The sequence below is a fragment of the Anomaloglossus baeobatrachus genome, unplaced genomic scaffold (assembly GCF_048569485.1).
Source record: "Anomaloglossus baeobatrachus isolate aAnoBae1 unplaced genomic scaffold, aAnoBae1.hap1 Scaffold_111, whole genome shotgun sequence".
NCBI classification, from domain to species: Eukaryota; Metazoa; Chordata; class Amphibia; order Anura; family Aromobatidae; genus Anomaloglossus; species Anomaloglossus baeobatrachus.
The window spans coordinates 513795-525883 of NW_027441881.1; the positions used below are offsets into that span (position 1 = coordinate 513795).

The following is a 12089-nucleotide window of genomic DNA, read 5'->3' on the forward strand; positions in this document are numbered from 1 at the left end:
GCTGCACACACACCGCCTCCACGGCTATTTTCTTGAAGTTCATCATGTGAGTTGCCGGCGATTCAATGGAGCCCGCAGCCGTGACACCCCAGGAGCTTGCTGTATAGCCGACCCTCCATCCACTGACCCTTCTGTGCCGCAACACACCTTCCCGAACCCACAGCATCACCGACCTTTCGTCCACTAACCCTCCTGAGCCACGACACCCCCTCCTCCGAACCCGCAGCATCACCGACCCTCCCTCCTGTGACCTACCTGAGCTGCGACACCACTGACGCTCTCCCCTGGTGAGCTAAAATAAGACGCACTAGAATAAGACAGACCCTAATTTTAACTGTAAAAATGATTTTTTCCTATTTTCCTTCTTTAAATATGGGGTGCGTTTTATAATCCAGAGCGTCTTATAAAACGAGAAATACGGTACTTACAGAAAAATCATATCCCACTATAGGTTACATTAGGTGAATATATTTCTTCCCTGAAGCCGCCCCTCCCAGATGACTCCAGCATTTAGTAATGAGAAATTTAAAAAAAAAAAAATCGTCCCCAGCACACACAATAATAAACTCCAGCAGTAATGTGCAATAATATACCATTTATTATCAGCAGTTTTATCTGTAGTTATTCAATCATTTGTCTTAATTTTATTTATTGCAGTAAAATATTTTCAGTTTTTGCCATATGGAAACCATTAACAAGAAGCTGTTGTCAGATCCTGATATTCTTATGAGTCTTATAACAGTATGACGATATATAGTAATTCTGGCCACCACTAGGGGGAGCTAAATGTTTAAAGAGTTATGCAGCATTTTTTGGACTTATAGGGGTTTTTCACTTCTAGAAAACTGGTTCCCAAACATTTCCCAGCCTTTAATAAAGTTAGACAGTACTCGCCCTCCCGCTGTTCGGCACCAGTTCTCCACACCCGCTTTGGTTTCTGTGTTTTGGCTGCAGCGGTGACACCATGACTGCAACGCACATCGCTGTGACCTGACGCTGGATCGGGGGAGGGGGGAGTACTGTCTAAGTTTGTGATTTTACATGCTGGGAAAGGATTAGAGATCACTTTTCTATAAATGGAAAACTCCTTTAATGACAGCTGTATAAATCTTTATGCTGTGATCTCCCCTTCGTAATGGCTGATAGTAGCGGCTGTTAAGGCCGCTTTACACGCTACTATATCGCTAGCGATCGCACCCGCCCCCCTCGTTTGTGCGTCACGGGCAAATCGTTGCCCGTGGCGCACAATATCGCTAACACCCGTCACACGTACTTACCTCCCTAGCGACCTTGCTGTGGGCAGTGAACAACCTCTTCCTGAAGGGGGAGAGACGTTCGGCTTCACAGCGACGTCACACAGCGGCCGCCCAATAGAAGCGGTGGGGCGGAGATGAGCGGCCGGAACATCCCGCCCACCTCCTCCTTTCCTCATTGCAGGCGGCGACAGGTACGATGTTGTTCCTCATTCCTGCGGTGTCACACATAGCGATGTGTGCGAACAACCTGCGTGCAGAAGTCGGAACAACATTTGGGATATGAACGACGTGTCAACGATCAAGTGAGTATTTTTGATCGTTGGAACTCGCTCGTAGGTGTCACACGCAACGATATCACTAACAAGGCCGGATGTGCGTCATTAATTTCGTGACCCTGGCAATATCTCATTAGCGATATCGTAGTGTGTACAGGCCCCTTTACAGTCATATAACTATCAGGGTACAGGTAGGAGCCGGCGGCAGTGACTCCAGCCTCATAGTACTCGGCTATGCTACTAGTGATTTCAATATTCAGAAAACGCCGCCTTCATGTGCTCGATGTGCTGACTACACAGGATGAAAATAACAGGATCTGTCAACAACACCTCATGTCATCATAACAGCAAATGGATCCGGTTGCCAGAGTCAAGACAACAATGATTTACTAAATGAAAGTGGAAGCAGCGATCGACTGATCATCAGGAGATCTCAAGGGGAATAGATTATCTATATCTTCTACTAATTAAAACCGGAGCTCAGCCTGCTGTACACAAGGGAAATGTTGGCACTTTTCTGTAGCATCTGTCTTTAAAGGGAATCTGTCAGCAGGTTTTTGCTATGTAATCTGATAGTGTTAGGGCCAGGTGGACGGGCAGACCCAGGAGGTGGATCCACTGGGCCGAACACCTTAATGAAGGCAAGGCGTCCGGTAGCCGGAGCACTACGGGTAGCAGGACAGTCCGTGCAAAAGCATGGAATGGAGAAGTCCCTGGGACCACGGAGTCACTGATGGTAGTCCGGGTGATGGAGCTCAGGTTCGGAGGCCGAGATGTTGCCAGGCAGAGTCCGGAACCGATGGAGCGAGAGGACGGGTCACCACAGGGATCAGAGATGGTACGGACTGACGAGATGGCAGATAGTCAGCGTTCGGGGTTCGGGGATCGGCAGGACCGGATGGCGAGGCAGGAGCGGCTCTAGAAGAGAGATATGTAAGTATATCATAGAGACACAAGGAGACCTGACTCCTAGCTTAGGAAACACGAAGAACAGGCCCCGCCCACTTGGACATTAAACCCCTTTATACCCTGTACCTGCATGTTCAATTTCCTGTCAGTGGACGCTGGCCCTTTAAGAGAGGGTCAATGACCGCGCGCCCTAATGCGCATGCGCGCGGCCCGGGTGCCAGAAGCCAGAGGAGGGAGCGGTGAGGAGGAAGCAGGAGAGCCGGGCTGGGGCTGGGTTGCCATCGGACGCCGGGAGCGGGGACCGGGCTGCCTGGGGGACCGCAGGCGATGGGGCAGGAAGGCTGTGGAGCAGGGGACCAGGAAGCCTGGCACGGGAGCGGCGGAGCGCGGCAGGGGAGCCGGTAAGCAAGGCAGGGGAGCCGGGGAGCATGGAAGAGGAGCCGGGGAGCGTGACAGGGGACCCGGGGAGCGTGACAGGGGACCCGGGGAGCGTGACAGATAGTAGTATGATGTAGGGAAAGAAAGTCTGATTCTAGGGTTTTGCCACTGGCTCAGTAGCTTGCTGCAATTTCAATCAGTGCATTATTAGCAGGGGATTATCACTAGAGGACTAGGTCTCATGTGGCGGCTAGTCCAGCTAATCTGTGTTACCTTGCCCTCACCACTGATTGGCAGCTTGCTACCAATATACAGTGTACACAGCAAGCTGCCAATCAGTGGTGAGGGCAGGGCTATACACAGCTCAGGATTCCAAGTTCTGCTACATGTACAGCAAAGAAAACCTAAAACTAAGTTTTCTGTAGAATTCTAAACTGTACAAAGCAGTCCAGTGACAACTCTGGAATCAGGCTCTCTGTCCCTATTAAATGCAGCTCCCAGATTACATAACAAAAACCTGCTGACAGATTCCATTTAGCAAACAATCAACAATCAAACTGTGAACTTGATAAATGTTACTGTTAATTACTAACACCGGCAATTAAGCCCAGAGATCCTGGCTCAGGGGTTAGTTTGAGTGCACATTGGGTATGTGCCCATGGGAGCTCGCACCTGCGGATTTTGCCGCGGAAAACTTGCGGATTTATCTGGATTTTCTAGATAAATCCGCAGGTTCCAGCAAGTACAGACACTCACCATGTTATCCTATGGGACATGGGGAGTGTGTGTCAATGATGCGGTATGTGCGGCTGCGGTATGTGCTGCGGATGTCCCGCAGCCGCACATAACTACATGTCAATTATTCCTGTGGATTTACCTGCGGAAATCCTGGCTCTCCACTCTGGAGATAGAGGCTGGGACTTCTGCAGGTAAGTCACATGAATGTCCACAGGTTTTCCGCAGCTATTTCGCTGGAGTACTGCAGCTATGTATAGCTGCGGATTCCGGGGAGCTGCTGCGGGAAACCTGGGAATGTATCTGCGGATATATTCGCAGGTGCAATCTCCCGTGGGCACATAGCCTTAGCATCCCTGTAACGTGATCATGAGATGTCGGTGGGCTGCCATGACGGCCGGGGACCTACGGAAAGTCCACATACTGGTCAAGCTGATTTTCCTGTGATTTTCAGCCATAAGCCGTGATTTTCACTCTACACAACAATAATGGAGCATTGCTCTATACAGAACAAAGCGATGCTCTGTGTCCTGTGCAGAGATCCCTGTGGGGGGAAGGGGTCAGCTGTGTCCATCAGTTATTGTCAATGGTGGATCCTACATTATCATCCTCCAGTTTTATACCAGAGGTGTTACCTTACACTTCATTTCCTTCCTGTGTTGATAATGAGACTGCGGAGAAGTGATCTCTGCGGAAAATCTATTGTTAAGATCAATGGTCTCAGGAAATACAGGAAGATTTCAGGAGGCTCCGGAGGGAAATGTATTTTATGTCTGATAAAGTCAGAAAAATGTTTACAATGAAAGTTAGGCTGGCTTTGCACACTACGACATCGCAGGTGCGATGTCGGTGGGGTCAAATTGAAAGTGACGCACATCCGGCATCGCATGCGACATCGTAGTGTGTAAAACCTAGATGATACGATTAATGAGCGCAAAAGCGTCGTAATCGTATCATCGGTGCAGCGTCGGCGTAATCCATAATTACGCTGACGTGACGGTCCGATGTTGTGCCTCGCTCCTGCGGCAGCACACATCGCTGTGTGTGAAGCCGCAGGAGCGAGGAACATCTCCTACCGGCGTCACCGCGGCTTCCGTAGAATATGCGGAAGGAAGGGGTGGGCGGGATGTTTACATCCCACTCATCTCCGCCCCTCCGCTCCGATTGGCTGCCTGCCGTGTGACGTCGCAGTGACGCCGCACGACCCACCCCCTTAACAAGGAGGCGGGTTGCCGGCCAGAGCGACGGTCGCAGGGCAGGTGAGTGCATGTGAAGCTGGCGTAGCGATAATTTTCGCTACGCCAGCTTTCACAAGACATTGTACCTGCGAGGGGGGCGGGGACTATCGCATGCGACATCGCAGCAACGGCTTGCGATGTCGCAACGTGCAAAGTACCCCTTACTTTACAAATAAGGAATTTTCTGATATTTTCCTGTTACGTTGTAATCCTCACCCAGCTATCTAAGTAATACTTGTGACCATCAATATATACCTCAAAAACATATAATGCAGCGTGAAGAGGCTCGGAGAAGGCGGCAGTGAAGGTGTGTAAGTGTCTGATGGGGTCACACAGCTCATAAAAGGACAGCTGCCCGGCCTCATAATCCAGATAAATTCTGAATCTATCACTGGAGATCTTGTCAGGTAACTGGATCTCTTTCCGGTCTTGCATCACTGAAAACTGATTATGATATCTCCACAATCTCCAGGACTTGTTATTATATCCAATCAGTGACTGCCACCCCCTGTCTATACTGGGATAACACATCCCCACCATCCACCCCCCTGACCCACTGCCCTCCACATCCCAGTAATGTCGTCCTGAGGTAAATGCCCTTGTGCTCATCACCTGATTACACAGAATTCTCTCTGCTGTTTCTGGACGATTCTGCTTCTCTTCTGCCCAGGTCACAGTTTTCAGGTCGTCTCATATAAGGACATAATTACCAGCTGAGTTTACATCCAGTAATATGTCTGCAGGACCCTCCACATAGATCCCGCACCTTATACCTGTTATTACCTCACATAATGTGTGTAATAAGTATGAGATCACAGCCACATCCAGGTCATCTCCATCATGGAGCGGTTTATCATGTCCCCCTGTGTCCTCATCACCTCCCTCCTCCTCAAAATCACACAAGTCACCGGTGTCCTGTTCCTGTAAGACGGTCAGTGGATCACTCATGTTACACAGCTCCTCAATGTGCCTCATCTTCCTGGACAGCTCGTCCTTCTTTATCTCTAGTTTATGGATCACAACAGACAATGACATTGATTCTTGTTTTTCCCTCATGGAGATCTCACTCAGGACCTTCTTCTCCAGGTCGTCCACCCGTCTCCTGATGTCTGTACACAGGGCAGTGACTCTCTCGGCTTCTCCAGCTGCTTTTTCTTGAGCTTTTCTCCTGCGCTCCTCCAGACTCCGGACTCTTTCCTCAGTCTCCTCTCTCTTTGTGGTCAGTTTCTGGAGAACATTTCTCAGTTTCTTCTTCTTCTTCCCTGAGGCCTCATCCAGTGACTCCATTTTATGTCCATTATGTTTCCCAATCAAACTGCAGGACACACAGATACAAGCCGCGTCCTCAGTGCAGTAATATTCCAGGATCTTCTTATGGACAGAACATTTCCTTTTCTCCAGAGAAGTGCTGGGATCAGATAAGACGTGTTCTGGTGATTTGCTGTGACCCCTCAGGTGTTTCTCATACAGAGAAGCCTCACAGTGTAGACAGGCTCTAACAGCAGGTACAGGAGAGTCCACACAGTAAGTGCAGTAGATCCCGGTGATCTCCTCTTCTTCTTGCTGAGTAATCAGGAAACGTTCTGTGACATTATGAAGATTTATGTTCCTCATCAGCGCCGGCCGCTCCTGAAACTCTCCTTTGCATTCAGGAAAGGAATAAACTCCAGACCCGTCCTGTGTATCCAGCGCACGATCAATACAGACCCGGCAGAAGTTGTGTCCACATCTCAGTGTTACAGGATCCTTAAAAATAGATAAACAGATGGAGCAGAGCAGCTCGTCCATCAGATCAGCAGACGCCATGGCTCATAGCTGAGGGAAGGAAGAAACAAAACGGAATGTGTCTGATAATACTTAGCAATGTTGTAGTTTCACCTATTCACTTAAAAGGGGTAGTTCACCCCTTTTCATTATGGGCCACATCGATATTATGTCGAGAAACAAATTTTCTCTCAAATACCTTGTGTTGCCAATAGTGCCTATGAGTGGGCGATATTGTAGTCCACTCACCCCCATCATGTGACCCCTGGGCTCCATGACCCCTGGGATCCGGTGATGTCTCGTCAACTGAGGCGGGCCGCAGTTTCTATGAGTGACTGGGCTGTGGGCGTCGTTGCACCGCTCAACAAAGCCCAGCGTGACAGTCCAGCATCTCCCTGCTCCCTCCTCCTTCACTGCAGAGCACACAAGAAGGAGCGATGCTGGGCTGTGACGAGCGGGGAAACGCCACCCACAGCCCAGTGACTCACGGAGACTGGGGCCGGCCGCGGTAGTGTCACATGAACAGGAAGTTGACGTGACATCACCAGATCCCCGAGGTTAAAGAACCAGGTGGTCATGCGATGGGGAACAGCGGTCCGCAATAGAGCCGCTCACAGGCCAACGGAAGATATTTAAGATACACATTCTTTCTCAAGGTTATACCGATGTAGCAAAAAATAAAAATGGGTGAACTACTTATTTAACTCCTTAATAGGAATCTGCCACCAGTTGTTTAATATCCCTTGTGAGAGTAACGTGATGTAGGGGCAGAAACTCTGATTTCAGAGTTGTGTCACTTACTTCACTGGGTCCTGCATTTATTATTAAAAACTGTTTTCTCTGTTGCACAGCTACAAGTTTTCTGAATGCTGAGCTCTGTATAACCCCACCCAGGCCACTGATTGGCAGCATTCAGTCTATAATGAACATAAGCTGGAAGCTGCCACTCATTGGTGGGTACAGAGAGAAAGAAGGAGCACGAAAAGCACAATACGGTGATACCATAACACAATTGTGAATAGATAAGGGATGTATGCTCACCAGATTAAGTTGTGTATCACACAAGAACTTTAGAGTATATCGGCTGCCGATGGTCACACGAGAGATGATTGAGGAGAGTTGTAGGAAATATACGTGACTTCTATCTCCACTGCTGGAAGGTGAGACAAACGGATGGGGAAAGAAACAACAAAAGCACTCCTTGGTGTCTTCAGTAGGGACCTTCGCAGCTGCAATAGAAACACCACCACTTACTTTAATGGGTCCTGCATTTTTTATTCAAAACTCTTTTCTCTGATGCACAGCTTCATTACCAGTTTTCTGAATGCTGAGCTCTGTATAACCCCACCCAGACCACTGATTGGCAGCATTCTCTCTACAATGTGGATAAGCAGAAAGCTTAAAATAGGAAATATGCATGACTTCTACCTGCGCAGCTGGAAGGTAAGAAACAGGTGGGAAAAGACTAAACAAAAAGCACTCCTTGGTTTTATTCAGTAGTAAACTTTGCAGCTGCAATTGAAATAACACCACAGCTATGCAGCGCTGAGCTCTTTCAACATGGTCAGCATACGTATGAGCTATAGCTGGCATAGGGAGAAGTGAGAAGCGAATATTTACAGGAGAAGGTTGTGGCTGCAGCTGAGGTTACAACTACCTGTTACATCACTGCAGAATAGACATTTACCTGAACCCCTTCAGTACCTGATGGATTGAAATACAGTAAAAACGATGCAGGAGACATGATGATTCCTAAGATTTATTTCCTAAGCATCTCAAGGTATTCCAACCTCTTCATCAGGGAAAAAAAAAAAAACACAGAAAGGCGCACGCATCTCAAAAAAGTCCACATTTCAAAAGGTGCCAAGGACGAGCACAAAACATGTCAGAGGTCACTCTCAGTTTGATTCAAAAGTAACAATATACAAAAAAGATAACAAAACTTTTTACAATTATGCTAAAATGTCATGTATATAGACAATTTGGCATAAAATTATATATAAATATAAGCTTTATTTTGTGGACATAAAAGTATCTGAAATAAAATGAGTATTTGGCTGTGATGTGTGTGTGGCGCCCCTGACCTGGTCAGGCACCACTGAGTACTGCACCCATGCTGGGACAGTACAATACAGGTAATCCAGAAGGCTGACTGGGGTGTGGTACACAGGCGCATAGTGATCAGGTCTCACACATGTACCCATGAGAGGACCCCTGGGGATCCCAGGAGGGGGCAAAGCCTTGACCTCCACTGGAATAGTGGAGGGGGCCAAAAGCCTCCATCTCCTCTCAAGGGGTGTGGTAAGAGAATCTGGTTGCTAGGTGGCGTAGGCAGGCACAAAAGGGAAAGAGAAGGAGGAGTAGTCAGTCGAGAGTCTGCAGCAGAGTGTGGAGGAGTGAGGAGCAGGAAAGTGGAGCTCAGACAGGAACAGCAGTGAAGGTCCCAGATGTGAGCCGGTTCAGAGCAGAGTCCAGGGAGCTCCGAGGAGAGCTGACCCCTTCCCCTGGGCTGCTGTAGTCTGACAGCGTCCGCGCAGTGGCTACCGACGGGGGAGAACGGTCAACCAGGAGTGCTACCCGAAACCCATCTCAGCTAGAGAGAGAGCACGGAGGGGGAAGTAAGGAGACTGCTGGAGAGTACCAGGCCCAAACGGGCGGCAGATCCCGAAGCGGAGATAGATCCAGCTTTCTTTTGCTAAACCTGCCGGTGTGGGGCTCTCAAAGCCCACGCCACAACACCACAAAAGCCGCAGCCACGTAGCCACAGTTAGGGCCCATAGGTCACAGGAGGCAAGCAGCTGGAGTGGCCTGGCCCAGGCGACAAGCACACGGCAAACGAAGGGGAGTGAGGCTTCAGCAACTTCCCTGGGTGACCCCCATAGGGACTCAAAGTCGGGGTCACCCCAAACCACCAAGGGCTAAGGAAGGCGAGTTAGTAGTCACCCTCACAAGTCAGCCTGAAGGATACCTGGTTCCCGCCTGGTTCATCCCAGCTACGCCCGGGTTACTCGCCCTGCCACCTGAAGTGAGTAAAAACCCTGAAAGACATCCTGCCTGTGTTGAGTCATTCTGCGCCTTGTGGTACTACGCACCTACACCGGGCCCTGGGGCTTGCCTCACTCTCAGGAGGCTATTCCAACTAACTGCACACACCATCAGCCCCAGGCGACCCTCAACCTGCAGTGGCGGTCCCTACTGGCCGCAATACTGAGAGTGGCGTCACGACAAGAAGAAGATCTCCTACCTGTGACCAGATCCAGCTGAGTGGAGTCCCTGAAGGTAATGCACCGACACAACACCTGTGGGGCTTCACATCTGGCGTCACGAACAGGATAAGGACTAGACCTGTTCAGACAGGTGACCATGTGCCTGGGCGGTCCGCTTGAAAAATTGGAAGCGCCGCCATATTGCCACCATGAAAAGCGCGCTGAAAAACAACAGCAGCCCGCGCTGGGAGAAGTTACCGCCCACGAAGAGGTGTGGCTACCGAGAGATCCCCTGCAGAGTTCTGACCTCGCTTGTGAAGAGAGCGGAAGCGTTCAGAGACGTCGGGACAGAAAGGGAGCCAGAAGCCTGCTGCTGGGAGAGGAGCTGCTGAAAGAAGCAGAGCGGAAACTGAACAGCTTGCTACTAGAGGCAACGGCGAGTCCACAGCTGGAGAGTCGTGCAGAAGAGGGCGCAGAGGAAATGGCGTCTGACCGCAGAAACCCAGAACCGGGCTCCGCTGCCTGGTGGTATCGGGAGCTGGCCCAGTTCTGCGACCGACTGGAGACTCGGGTCGTGGAGCAGATCAGAGAAGAACGCATGGAACTTCTGGAGATGGCTGCCGCGGTTCAGGCCTATGAAGGGGGAACCGCACGACGAGTGCCAGACCGGACGGCGACGACTCAGACCCCGATGCTGCCACCGATGGGTGAGTCCAGTATTACCCCTGCCGGCCCGGATGCCCCGACCCCTGCTGCCACGCCCGCGGTCCCTGAAGAGGCGCCCGGCGCGGCGACGCTGAGCCAGGCCGCAGCCACGCCAGGTGCGGCCCGCCAAGCCCCGGCCGCCGCAGCGATGCCCTGCTCGGCCCGCCAAGCCCCGGCCGCCGCAGCGATGCCCTGCTCGGCCCGCCAAGCCCCGGCCGCCGCAGCGATGCCCTGCTCGGCCCACCAAGACCCGGTCCCTGCAGCGACGCCCAGCCCAGCCTGCACAGATCCCATCGCAGCTGCGACGCCGATCCAGTCCGCCGCCATACAGGGCGCGGCCCGCCAAGACCAGGCCGCCGCCATGCAGGGCGCGGCCCGCCAAGACCAGGCCGCCGCCATGCAGGGCGCGGCCCGCCAAGACCAGGCCGCCGCCAAACAGGGCGCGGCCCGCCAAGACCAGGCCGCCGCCATGCCGGGCGCGGCCCGCCAAGACCAGGCCGCCGCCATACAGGGCGCGGCCCGCCAAGAGATTGCATCACCATTTACCCCGGCCTGCAAGGCCAGAGCAGACACCGCTCCCCAGTCCAAAGAGGTCCCTGCTGGAAAACCCACGCTGGGGGAGGACCCCGAATACTGGAGGCTGAAGGCTGACATGGAGGCCAAGTTTCCACAATGGTTGGTGGACCAGTACATGCTCCCTCCGCATACCCCCAAGAGGATTCCAGCAACCCCTGCAGCAACCACGCCAAAGAGTCCCCCGCCTGGGCCTGTTGAAGGAAGTTCATCCCCAGCACCGCCACCAAAGGGGTGCCAAGAAGAACTAAGGGGGAGAGGAGGCCAGGAAACTGAGGAGCTGACTCAGAAGATACCAGCAGTGGATCCATGCCCAGAGCCGGAGATGCTGCCCTATTCCCGCTGGGACGAGGAAGATCTGACACCGTCTGCTGAGGAAGATCTGCCCCAAAGCCTCACCTGGGAGCTTGTAAGCTGCACCTCGCAGAATCCAGTCCGCAAGACACAGCGCCGCAGCAGAACCCAGTTTTCACCTGCTCCGCCATCCCCAGAGCAGAGAGAAGTCACAGCCAGAGACCTACAAGAAAAACGGTTACTGAGAAGGTCCAAAGCCCAGGTCAGAGGACCCCTTTGTAGAGGAGTAGTGGAGGACTTTAGCCTAAAGTCAGGATACGGGTTCATCGTAGCACCTGGTATCAAAGAAGGCATTTTTGTCAATCGGAGAGACGTCAGAGCTCATCTGCCCAGTGGACACCCTGGCAGAAACTTAAAAATGGGAGACTCCGTACAGTTTACCCTGCATCAAGGAGAAAGAGGCTGGTATGCCCTAGATGTAGTGCCATGTCCCAGAGAAGAAAGGAAAGACAGCCATAAAGAAAGAAAAGACCAAAGACCTAATGATGAGACAACTACAGATGAGGAAAAAGGTCAAGAAACCAACAGGTGCCGCAGCCCTACAGGCCCAAGCCCTGGTGAAGAGGAGTCTGCATAAGTTCAAGTAAAGAAGTTACCAGTTTGAAAAAGTTTGAAGTTTTGCAACGTTCTCAAGTTTAAGTAATGTGCCCACAAAAACTATTGTGAGAAATAAACCTTAAGGCTATGAACTGGCTA

General features: G+C 51.4%; 1 protein-coding gene across 1 annotated transcript in view; it reads right to left on the bottom strand.

Annotated features, from left to right (window-relative positions):
• The window catches only part of LOC142260486 (E3 ubiquitin/ISG15 ligase TRIM25-like), a 46889-nt gene that overhangs the window by 25068 nt on the left and 9732 nt on the right, over window positions 1–12089 (bottom strand). Inside the window, exons 2-3 of the mRNA XM_075331955.1 lie at window positions 7597–7784; window positions 5670–6606 (exon numbers count right to left, since the gene is read on the bottom strand). Coding sequence (XP_075188070.1) covers window positions 5670–6597 — 928 coding nt within the window. The 5' untranslated portion in view covers window positions 6598–6606; window positions 7597–7784. The remainder of the gene's footprint in view (window positions 1–5669; window positions 6607–7596; window positions 7785–12089) is intronic.